Source organism: Pteropus medius, unplaced genomic scaffold (genome assembly GCF_902729225.1).
Source record: "Pteropus medius unplaced genomic scaffold, Ma_sr-lr_union100, whole genome shotgun sequence".
NCBI classification, from domain to species: Eukaryota; Metazoa; Chordata; class Mammalia; order Chiroptera; family Pteropodidae; genus Pteropus; species Pteropus medius.
The window spans coordinates 2,254,409-2,266,635 of record NW_024354500.1 but is presented as its reverse complement, the minus strand read 5'-3'; the positions used below and the strand labels follow the sequence as shown (position 1 = coordinate 2,266,635).

Below are 12,227 nucleotides of genomic sequence, written 5' to 3'. Positions count from 1 at the left end.
CATTGGCCATCATCATTCTTTGTCGATGTGACTGGAAAGAAAAGGTATCTTGTTGATTTATTTGCATCCTTATTACTAACCAGAGGGAACATTTTTATATGTTTGCTGTTCCTTTATATCTGTACTTTGGTGATTTTTCTGTTTATGCCCTTTGTCCATTATTTCCTATGGCATGATTCATCTTTTTCCTTATTGATATGTAAATATATATTGGCAATATTAATGAATTGTCTTCTATCTCATGCTCTTTTGACAAGAGTTGTACAGATTACTAAGGTTTTTAAAAATTTTTACGTGGCCGATAAGCTACACTTCTTCCATTTTGGTAATTATTTTTTTTAATGAAATACAGAAACACATCTTGAGCCCTATTAACCTTTTCATGTTAGATTCTGATGAACATGTCATCTAACATGTTCAGTTTCTCTCTCAGCTATGCTCTTAACTATACTTTTACAGAATGCGCCTCTATATTTTTATCCAGGAGACGGAAGAGAGTCAAGCTAATGTTTATTAACACCACTGTGTACCAAACACTGTCCTTAATGCTTTTGAATATGTAAAATGTTAAGTAGAATAGTATAGAAGACCTTGAAGCTCTGCTGCATGAGCTTCTATAGATTTTATGGATATTGGCTCTCCTTTCCGAACTATAAGAGAATGGTTACATCACCCTTTTCAAAACAGTGTGTTCAATAATTTAATAAGAGTTTGCTTTCTCTCTGTTAAAATATTTATCTGGGGTTTTTGTGCTGAGCCTGTTTACACTGGTTGTCTGTATGTCCTCGTGATCTTTGGTCTGATCCAATCTGCAAAAAGATGTTTAACCTTTTGCCTTTTGATTTTTTCCCCCTCATAGGATTATGAGAAACACATTATATCATTATATACATATTTGTGTCTTATATTGTTAAGAACTCATTGACTATATTTCTTCTATAATTTTCACATAATCTATATATTTTGATTTTAAATACAGTAGTCCTACTTATCTACAGTTTCACTTTCTATGGTTTTAGTTTCTCACAGTAAACTATGGTCCAAAAATATTAAATGAAAAATTCTAGAAATAATTAATAAGTTTTAAGTTGTGTGCCATTCTGAGTAGTATGATGGAGTCTCATCGTCTTGCTCCGTCCTGCCTGGAATGTAAATTATCTCTTTATCCAGCGTATGCATGTTGTATATACTCCCCGCCCAGTAGTCACTTGGTAGCCATCTAGATTTTCAGATTGACTGTTGCAATATTGAAGTGCTTGTGTTCAAGTATTTTCGTTTTTCACTTGCTTAGTAATTGTGAGCTTTAAAAATATTAGAATTTCAAAAAGATTAAGGTTTTTTTAACCTCTCTATAATAATAAATATTCTTTTGCCATTTTAAAGTTCAAATGACCACCTCTGTTAGTGTTTGTGTTAGGCTCTAATAGCCTGGAGTTTATAACCTAGATTTTGAGAGGAAACTAGCAGTGATAGGTTGCTAAGAAAGTCTCTTAGCCTTGAATTATTTTCAGGCTCTGTACTGCTCAGTCATAATGGATCAATGAGAAATAATGCTCATCTTTAAATTTGTCCAAACTTAAAATTAGAAATAAATGAAAGTACAGACATCCTATTTTCAATAATTGAAGAAAACAAAAAATGAAAAACAAGTGTATGTGAAATATTTAAAACAACTCGATGTTCAATAACAGTGGGATATATCATAAAGCAAATTATGACATATCCACATGAATTACTGTACAGTCATACCAACCGAGGGTTTCTATGCAATACAACAAATACTGCGTTTTAGTTAGATTGGAAAACATAGTGCTCTCTTTTGTACAAATCAGCAGAAATATTTCTTTCGTAAGTGTTTTTACCCTGTTATCGCTTTTCAAAATGTAATTGAGACAGAAGGGAGCCTGTTTAAGATTACCCAGATTAGAAATAATTTTGCCACTCGAGTGTATTAGAAAATAGGAGCTAGACCCTTTAATGAGACCTGTAAAGCACAGTCATGTAAAGCACAGACATGGTCCACATCCCAGACTGTTCAAGTAATTTACTTTCCTGTTTAGAGTTACACCAGTGGTTGAAAACAAAGGCTGTGAGAGGGGGCTAGAGCGTTCCAGGGTGGGATTAAATGAGTGTATAGGCAAGGAGCAATTTCAAGCTTGACAACTTCATCCTATTATATATTTCCAATTATGCTAATCGTAAAGCTCCTGTTAGAATCTATTTTTCATTTTCTACTAATGTTCATCCTCTCTGTATGTTATTTTTTAATCTAGTTTTTAGAAATCTGCTCCTTGAGCATAAAATCATCTTTCTATAGATACTTAGCCAAAACACACTTGGTTTTAACTTAATTTCACTGATATTCATGTTTTGAAGAAAAGTAAAATTGCAAAGGATAGGTCAGCTAGTATTTATGGTTTAGACCTTTGTAGCTCTATTTTATCAAACCTGATTTTTTTCCCCCTTTGGCTATCTGATATTTTCACTGGCATCCTGAATTTAGTTATTGTTGGTTCTCAAACATATTTTTCCTCAGTCCCTGAATTTCCAATAAATCAAAAAACTTAAAACACATAAAAACATTTTAACCATCGTTTATTAAAAAGAACATTCAGTCAGCATGTTATACCTCGCCTATAAATCTCTTTGGCAATTCTAAGGCATTAGAATCATGAAGGCCCAGAGTGTGCTTTTTTTGCGTTTAGCTCACTGTGCTTTTCTTTCTTGTCTTTTTATTCAGCTGGAATGCTTGCTGATTCCTCTGTGAACTTCTGAGGCTGAGACCCTGAAGAACCCAGCTGGAGAATGCCGTCTGAACGCTGCCTCAGGTCAGCCCTGTAGGATATGTCTTTGCTTGGTGTAGTCAGCCCTGAAATAGTCACACCGCATATTTTAGGACTGTGTGCAGGGCAGGGGCACAACACATATTTGTAGTAATTACGCAAACCAGTCAGAGTATGTATAAAGTTAGTATGGTAACACTAGGGCTAACTGCTGTGATCTAATTACTGGTCAGACCTAGAAACACTTCATCATTCTTTGAATGATACTACTTTTTCTTACTTAGGATGCTAACCTCTCTCAAACATAAGGTATACTGCTATAAAGGTATGTGATTTAAAAAAGAATCAGAAAACTATACGTACACGTACATGACTGTCATCCCCTTAAAGCAGTCACTTTGGGGAATGTGATCTGTATTCTGAAAATACTCATAACATTTTCTTTTAGTAATTTATTTATTTAACGTATTTATTGAGCCAAGTACTCTACCTGTTGCAGAGGATCCAGCAGTGAATAAAACATAAGGTTATTACCCTCATAAAATGTATATTCTATAGGAGAAACATATTAAACAAATCACACCAGTAACAATGCAAATGTAATTGTGAAAAGTGCTTTGAAGGAAAAGTACAGAATTAATAGAATGAATAAATGTCTTCCTGAAAAAGTGCTGTATAATCAGATCTGCAGGATGAGATGATGTGGGGAAATGCCGAGGGCAGGAAGAAGCTTGGCATATCCCTCAAACTAAGGAGCAGTCAATAAGAAAACACAGGGCATTCCTTTGAATATTCTCAGTGGAGGCAAATCTTTATCAGACTGTGAGGAAACAGTCAATGGGATCTTCAGAGCAAAGAATAAGAGAGGTGACAAATGTGGAGAAATACCTTCTTTTTAAATATTGGGAATTAGATATGTCTATGAAATAATGAGACCAGCTTTCTTCCACATCTCTGAAGCTATTAGAGATGACTGATTCCCTCAATGTGTTCGTAAGTGGAGGCATTGCTACAGCCAGTATAGTGCCTCTGCACTCCCCAAGTGAGTCTCTTGCTCTAGATTAGTGATTCTCAATGGGGAATGAGTTCGTCCTCATGGTACATTTTGCAACATCTGGCAACATTTTTGGTTATCACTGTAGGTGGGGGTCTTGTTGGCATCTAGTGAGTAGAGGCCAGGGATCCTGCTACATATATTAAAATGCATAGGACAACTCTCCATAGCAAAAAAAACATAATCTAACCCTGAATATCAGTTTCAGTGACATGGAGAAGTCCTGCTCTAGATCTGGCATCCAGCCAGTATAGTACGTAGAGACCATGTTGTCTATCTGCCACCACCTGAGCCAAGTGACTTATTTTTGGCTACCAGGATCCACATGCATTCTTCTCAAAATGATATTTTTACTTTAAATCTTCTATCTCTGCTTTTACCAATCAATTCCAGTCTTACCACCATCTGTCCTCCATAGCACCGTCATCTCCATAATGGTCTCTCCTTCTCTACCGTGACAGCAGAGCTCTCCCTTCCCCACCTTCCTCTGTGTTCCGTGGAACTATTATCATCTCTCTCACCGTCCTGATATCATTGAGACCTGCACTCTCCTGAGGCACCGTTTCTCTTGCAGCCCTCTCAAGTGGCAGCATTATAATTTCCTCACATCTCATGCATTTTAGGCATGGGTAGAGAGATTGTTGTCACCTTGGGGAATTTTTTTCTTCTAGATCATTTCTCTTCAAACTGGTTATTTGAGAAAGCAACAGCAAAAACAACAAAGACATTTGCTTCTGAAGGTGGTGTTCTTCAACTCTCTCACTCTCGCCTCCTTTCAAATGCAGTCGTCATTTTCCCTCATTTACTGAGCATTTGGCTCCTGGCTTACAGTCTTGTTCTTTATCACAAATCCTCTACAACTTCCCAGTGCCCTCAATGTTTGCATGGAGAATCTGCCCAACTTTGTGGCCTTAGGTCTTCAAACTGCTTATCTCCAAAGACCTTCTCCCTCCACTGAGCCACCAATTCCTATGGTCACACCTTGCACCTTGCATCCCTAGTAGTTGCTCTGAATCTGAAACCACTAGATAAGCCACAGGACCTCTTCTCCTTCTGGCTTACCTGTTTAGCTACCTCCACTATGCTTGTACTTTGACCTCATTGCAATGTCTCGTCTACTGGTCCTGCTACTTTCTACCCATCCAGCAATCTTTTCTTTCCCTCATTTCCTTTCTTATCCAGTTAAGATTCTACCACTCTTTTAAGTTTTTAATTTATCTTGCTCCCTGAATTTTTGATGCATTTCCCTAACAAAATCTCAACTCAGATGAACCCAGATATTCATGTTTCCATGCTGACATGGTCCACTAAATCTTTAGATGCAACAAGCTGAAAATGCCTATATTTCTGGTCCACTTATTCTCTCTTTCCTGCTACTCAAAGGGCAGTTATTTCCCACAACTGAGCCCAGCCCTGCTTCTGTGTTTTGAATCCTGTCATTCTTATCTTCTCAGCAACCTATGACTATTGATCGTCTCTCAACTGTGTTCTGGAGACACATCTATGCTTCCGTTACCCTTTCTATGGAGATGAGTCACAGATTTTCACCACTAGCCAAGACCTCTTTGTGAGCTCCAGATCCTGCACCATGCCTCCCTTTTCCTCAGGGTTCCAGCCATTAACATTCTGTGTGAGGACATGCTCCCTTCTGTCATGGGATTATAGCACTTGCTGTTCCCCCACCTGGAAAACTCTTCTTTCCACAGCAACTTGTTCTCATCCTTCAGCTCACAGCTCCGGCATTACTTCTTCAGGGTGGCTAGATTATTTGATTAATGTGTAATCACCATGCTAAACTGAATGTTCCACAAGGGCTGCTACCAAGTTTGGTTTATTTACCATTATATCTCCAGGACCTAGCACAGTACCTGGCAAAGGATGAATAAATGTTTGTTGAGTGAATGGATGAAGGAAGGAATGAAATGAAACCGTTCATATATAATTAAGTTCCTTTCTGCATAGTCTTCATTATTTCTTCATCATTCTCCAAGCACGTTGTCTTCTTTACTTATTATTTTAACCACTGCTATTAATAGTTAGCATTCATTTTTAAGTATTTGCAAATTATGAAGTGTTCTATAAAAAATAAAATAAATTTCCATTATGGGGTCTTTCAACAGCCTTCCCACTTAAGTAAATAGGATTGTTTTAATATTAATGGGGTTGTATTTAATTTGCATACAAATATTTTGGCTGTGGAATTAAAGTCTTTAGGGTACTCAATTGATAGTTCATCAATATACTGAAATTGAGACAATCATGAGTAATTCTATTACTATCAGGTGTTTTTTTCCTAGTCTTTTTCTTTATTGTGTAAAGTAGTCTATTTTTTTTTTTTAAAATTAGGCTTTTTATGCTACTTGACTGCTTTTGATAATATAAGTATATAATACCTTATTGGTGGCCTTATTTAAAAACTACAGTATATTTTTATATACCTAAGTACTAGGTAAACATTGATATAGAAACTGACTTGAATTTTTAGATTTGAAATGCAGGATGTTTAAAAACAAAAATGCTGTCTTGGAATTTAAATCTTAAAAAGTGACTGAACTCAGTCAAAATTTCTTCTATGAAAATGAGACCCTGAGAGATTTCTGTGATCAAAAATGTTAACTCTACTAACTGAAAGTATTGATTTGCATTAAAGCAGTGCTTCACTGTGAGTGGGGCATACCATGTTATGAACATCATGCACTGCATTTGATTTTTTAGTTTTCCCCATCAGTTTCAAATTGAAAGTTAAAGACTTGAAGTCATGAATAGCCCTGTTCCCTAAGACATCATTTATTTCTTTCTCTGTTACTGGATACTGACACAAGGCCAATCAAATGGTTGCTCCCTGGCAGAACTAAAAAGCAGTCTGCTGCTCAGGGAGTCTGGAGCCTCTGCTATTGTACCCTCAGAGGCTGGGCCCCATGAGATACTGGCACAGCCATGTTCATCGGCAGCCTGACAGGTGCCTGAAGCTCTTATAGAGTTCAGGTGGAAAGAAATAAGGGACGCATCTCACTGGGAAATTGTACACTGTCCAATAGAACCATAATACAGAGCATATTTATGATTAAACATTTTTAAGTAGTCACATTTTTAAAAAAGGCAAAAAGAAACAGGGAAAGTTCATTTTAGCTATATAGTTTAACCCAGTATATCCAAAATATTATTATTTCAGCATGTAATCAATATAAAAATATTAACGAGATATTTTGCATTCTTTTTGTCATACTACATCTGACATCCAGTGCGCATTTTACAATTGCAGCACATCTCAATTTTGTCTGCCCTTATTTCAGTGGTTGGTACTGACAGTGCAGTGGCTGTTATACTGGACAGTGCAGTTCTAGGGGATCTCTCAGAGGAAAGGCAGTTGGCTGGGATTGCCTTAGGGAAGTCAGGTCACACTCTGTACTCACCTGCGAATTTTGAGGTGGGGCATTGCTTTCTTGGAAGACCTTTCCCAGTTTTAGGACAACACTCAAATCTGTTTACCCTTGGGAAATATGCCTCATGTGTTATGGATTTTTGTGTGTGTTTTTTTTTCACTAATTTAGGATGTTTTAGGAATATGATTTTCCTTTCTTCTTTGTTTCCCAAATAATAGAAGAACATTGCTCTAAGCTGGGAGGTTTAGTGTGCTAATTTGATATGTTAGAGATGCCAAGGGGGCTGTTCGCAAGCATATGTCTGCTCCCCATATTAATGTAGACATGGTACAGTATAGTCTTTCATTTACTTCCTCCTGGTTTAAGATTATTGACTTTGAATGGGCCCGCTGCCTTCTAGCTGTGTTCTGTGGCCACATATGCTTTAACATTTAGAGGATTGGGGTTTTTTTTTTTTTTACAGATTTTTATTTAAGAGTGAGTGAGAAGTTACTTTCAGAATTCAGTAATGACTCGTTGATTAATAGGCCTTTATTTCTTGCCAAATGTTGGAGTATTTGTTTCTGTTTTTAAGGATTCCTAACATATTGGTTCCAAAAATGTTTGAAATCTTGTGCCAAGTTTTGCCTTAAATATTTAGCCTGTTGTTTTCTTTAAGCTTGAATATTTCAAGCCCAGCTGAATGATCCTGTGAAATTTTGCAGCATCACAATTGTTTCAGAGCTGAGCCCTTTATTCTTTGCCAGTTTCAGTTTACAGCTGTTCTTTCCCTAGCAAGATTTATTCTCTGTCAATAGATATCTGAAATGCAAATACTGATTCAGTCATAATAAAAGGACATGAATTGTGGCAGTATATTTGGAAAATGAGTAAGGAAACATTTTAAGGCGATTATTTTAATATAGTATTCTGTTCCACTACGCAAAAAATTGCAAAATACATCAAACATTTAAAGTGATATTAAAAGGAAGAAAAGTTATGAGAGTTTCGAATAATTTTCTGAGGTTATAATAAAATCTATTTTCTATTTCAAAAGTTATCTTAGTTACAGTGCTAAGATAAATGTTTTGAAACATGATTTCTTATCATTGTCTCATGTTATTATGTTCATGTACATTATTTTTAAAAGGCAACCTTGATTTTGAAATTAACTGTGCATAATATAAATATACAATTAACATGGACCTTATGATTTTTCTCATTGCAATCACAGATTTTTGAGATCTTTATAGATTATCAATTTTTTGTTTTGTCATTTTTTTGTTTGTTTGTTTAAGCAGGAGGGTGAATTATATTATTGTGTTCTTGGTGGTAGGTTCTCAAAGCAACTGATCTTGGACCTTTGGTTTTCTTATATATAAAATAGAGATAATAATAGTACCTGACTTGTGGGATTTGTTATAAATGTTAAATGAATTAATCATTATAAATCACTAAGAATAATTCATGGAACATAGTAAGAGTTTTGTGTTCGTAAAATATATAAAAATATCCTTTTTTAAGGAAAGAGTTTTTAAAAAGTATTTCAAAACATTACTTAGCTGATAGAATATTTCTATTCTGTCCTCCCATTTCTTTAATTGTGCCATGCTAATTAATCTCCATTTTAGGCTTTGCATAGAAATTTGTATTAAAAAGTTATTTATGCTTCTGAATGTGGTTTTCAATTGCTGATGAAGTCTGCTAATAGCTAGAGCCACTACATGAATAGTCGATGACAGTAACCATTTCAAAACTTACTGCTGCATTTCAACTGAAAATAATCCTCCCACCTTCCCACGAGAACTTCCTGTATCATCACCTCCTGTCAAGTTTTTTCGTTTTTCTTTCAATAGTTCTGACATTTCTGAGGGTTCCCAGTCAAAAATGTCCAATAAAGCTTGCTGGATGCACACTAGCATTTCACAGGAAGCGTTTGGTTCGCTTTAAGGTGGTGCAATTTGTGCTGAATTGTAATTTACCAGTCAGCTGGCACCATAGACTGGGCAGAGCCCCGTCAAATAAATTAACTCTGCAGTCTAGGCCAGGGGCAAATCCTTGGCCCCCCTGAGTAGTTCTTTCACACTCAGAGGGAGAGATTGGATGCAGAAGTTGTCAGGATTGGAGAGACGATGTTCAGACATCCACGTGATATCTTCATTCAGCTTGGAGAAGAGTCTGCAGGCCTGAAATGGAGGTTGATGGCTTTTGTTCTTGTTCTGGGCATAATTTACAACTGTTGCAACTCATTTGTCTTAGTCCAGTGATAGTTCTGAGATTTTAGAACACTGTGGAGATTTCACAGATCTAAGTTGGAATTGTTCATAGTTGTCTACAAATTCAGTTTGCAGCTTGTGTTTATGACATTACTTTAACATTATAAGAAAATCTGGAGTTTTATCTAGGAATTTTGAAAGGACATGGGAAGAGCATTTTAGAATGGGGTAGGGAATGAGGGGGCAAGTTTCACAATGGGTAAATTTAGCAATTTCAAAAAACAAAACAAAAAATTGTATAGTCATTCATAAACATAGTACAATGACCACATAAAGACATTGAAAGATAAAATATCGATATATTTTACTTGCAGCCTTAAATTTTTTCACTTAAAATGGCATTTCTTTTGATATTCTCCTTGTGGTGTAAACTTGTCCCCAAGTTTAATAATAAGCCACTATGATTTAACTAATTACTTTCTACGTGGAATGGTCACCGGCAGCTGTTTTTTCCTCTAACCAACACTTTCTCAGTTTTGTTTTATTTATTAATGGAGTATTGTGTCTTGTGGGGAGACTTGGTAACTTCCAGTATCTCTGGTGAGTCACGCAGGTCCTGTGGGTTCTGTGCTGGAACAGTGTATGGCAGCGATTATGTTCTGAGTCTGTGCTAACCCCACACAGGTGTAACAAAGCTAGAGAAGGAAACGGAGAGTTAGGGTTGGGGTCACAGAATGGAGAGAGTCACACACAGATGTACACACATCCAGATATGCATTCACTCGAGATGTGCGCATACTGAGGGGACAATAGAGGGCTAGAGACACAGATGGAAACACAAATTCAGAAGGAGAAGCACTAGTAGGAAAGAAAAAGAACCCTGAAGGGGTTAGGAAAAGAGAGAGTTAGAAAAAAGCAGAGCAAGAACATGGTGGAGAGAAAGAAAATGGGGAACTGTATAAGTCCCACTCCTACAGTGTGTTGGAATCCGTATTCACTAGAGGGTGTTGCAGGAGTGAGGTGGCGTAGGGGCAGCCAGTGCGGGTGAGAGGAAGAACACTGACTCGATTGCTCTCATTCATAGTATTCAAGAAATGCTGACAGGCCAGAGGCTCTGCCACTCGGAATCTCACAATGATAGTGTCCTAGCAGCGCTGAATCAACAGAGAAGTGACGGCATCCTCTGCGATGTCACCCTGATTGCTGAGGAACAGAAATTCCATGCTCACAAGGCAGTCCTAGCAGCTTGCAGTGACTATTTTCGGGTAAGTCAGAGTTGTTTGTTTGTTTCTCTTGAGATATCAATAAACAGAAGTAAAGTTTCCTGAAATGTCACACAACTATCAGCCAATTAGATGATAGTCTGTAGAGCTGTGAATGTTGGGGTTCTTTCCTGGGCAGAATGAGGTTGGGGCCCTGTTGGGATCCTCCTTTGGCTGGATATCTGATTGTCCCTCCATCTGTAACTTATCCTACCTGCAAGCCAGAAAGTTAGTCTACCAGTTTTACAGATACCAGTAGAAGACATGAGACTCCTAAGTCAGACAGAAGGGACAGTTTGTTACTCACAGCAACAGCAGTATCTGAGTCTCAGCTTATTTGTACATCTTCCCCAAGCCTTAATTCCCACAGGGTGACATGAAGAGGACCAGGTCTCATTACTGCACAGAAAGTGGATTGCATTAGAGGAGAGGATCTTTGACCTTAGAGATCCTGAATCTTTTAAAATGGGTAGAAAACATGTCTGTCCTTTGCTCTGGAGAGAGATGTGATACTGGACAGCAAGCATGCCTACCCTTAGCTCTACAAACAGACATTATCTTCCATGATTAACTGCTCTTTGCTTCAAAGGGAGATACCACTCAGTCATCCAAGGCTATAGAAATATCCTTGAAAAGAGAGTTCAGAGCAAAGTAGTCAGTGCCTCATTCACAATACAGGCAGAGATGCAAGAGACCTATAGAGAATTGTCTCCTAACAACCACATGTTCTAACTAGAACTATGTTTGTCTTCCTTGTGTCTTATGCTCTCCCACACTGAAACAGCTGGGAACAGTATCCTGTTTTAGTAATTTGTATTTTTCTCACAAGCCTTATAATGTTGCCTTAGGCTTAGTAAAATGTTCCATAAATATTAAGTGAATGAAGAAATGTTATCTAATTGTCATAGAATTCATGTATATTTTCATTCTTAATATCCTACATTTAAAAATATGCAAATTATTCATGGATTTTTTTTCTGGTGTGATCTGTTCAAATGAATTAAGTACTTTGATGGATTTTTGTACTCTGTGTTGTGCTATCTAGCAGATTATTTTGAATCTAACGTAGTTGTTTTGATTCAGGGAAGGTGGGACTGCAAGAGTGAGGAGAAAGCCCGAGTTTTTATGTCAACTGTTCTTTTACATTGATCTGAGAGTTGGTATTAGCTTTTCTTGATTAAAATATAAATAATGAGCAGTTGAGCTCAAAGCACTGTGACTTCTTGTGATCATCAACATTTTAAAAGAAAGGATGAAAACACATTCTTCCGCCAAGTAATAATGATTTTTAAAAGAATTAAAATTAGATTTGGTATCAGTGGCGTGGGCACAACATGGCATTAGTCAAAGGCTGTAACTAAGTCAGACCAGGGGCTTCTTTTCTGAGAGTGAGAAGCAGTGTCGGAAGAAAGAAAGGGAAGGAGCTTAGTCAAATCTCAGTTTGAATACAGCTGCAGAAACTGTATCTGTCTTTGTTTCCCACGGTCTCTGACAAATAGTAGGTGCTATTCTAATCAATATTTGTTGGGTTATTTATCCTCTTCACTATT

The 12,227-nt window shown here is 37.0% G+C and overlaps 1 protein-coding gene across 10 annotated transcripts in view; it reads left to right on the top strand.

Annotated features, from left to right (window-relative positions):
* The window catches only part of KLHL32 (kelch like family member 32), a 184,215-nt gene that overhangs the window by 29,629 nt on the left and 142,359 nt on the right, over window positions 1-12,227 (top strand). For all 10 annotated transcript variants that reach the window (XR_005650746.1, XR_005650747.1, XM_039853189.1 and 7 more), the window contains 2 exons: window positions 2,741-2,828; window positions 10,500-10,680. Coding sequence is in view for 7 of the 10 variants with exons in the window: in XM_039853189.1 (XP_039709123.1) it covers window positions 2,806-2,828; window positions 10,500-10,680 (204 nt within the window). In the remaining 3 variants the exon portion in view is untranslated. The remainder of the gene's footprint in view (window positions 1-2,740; window positions 2,829-10,499; window positions 10,681-12,227) is intronic.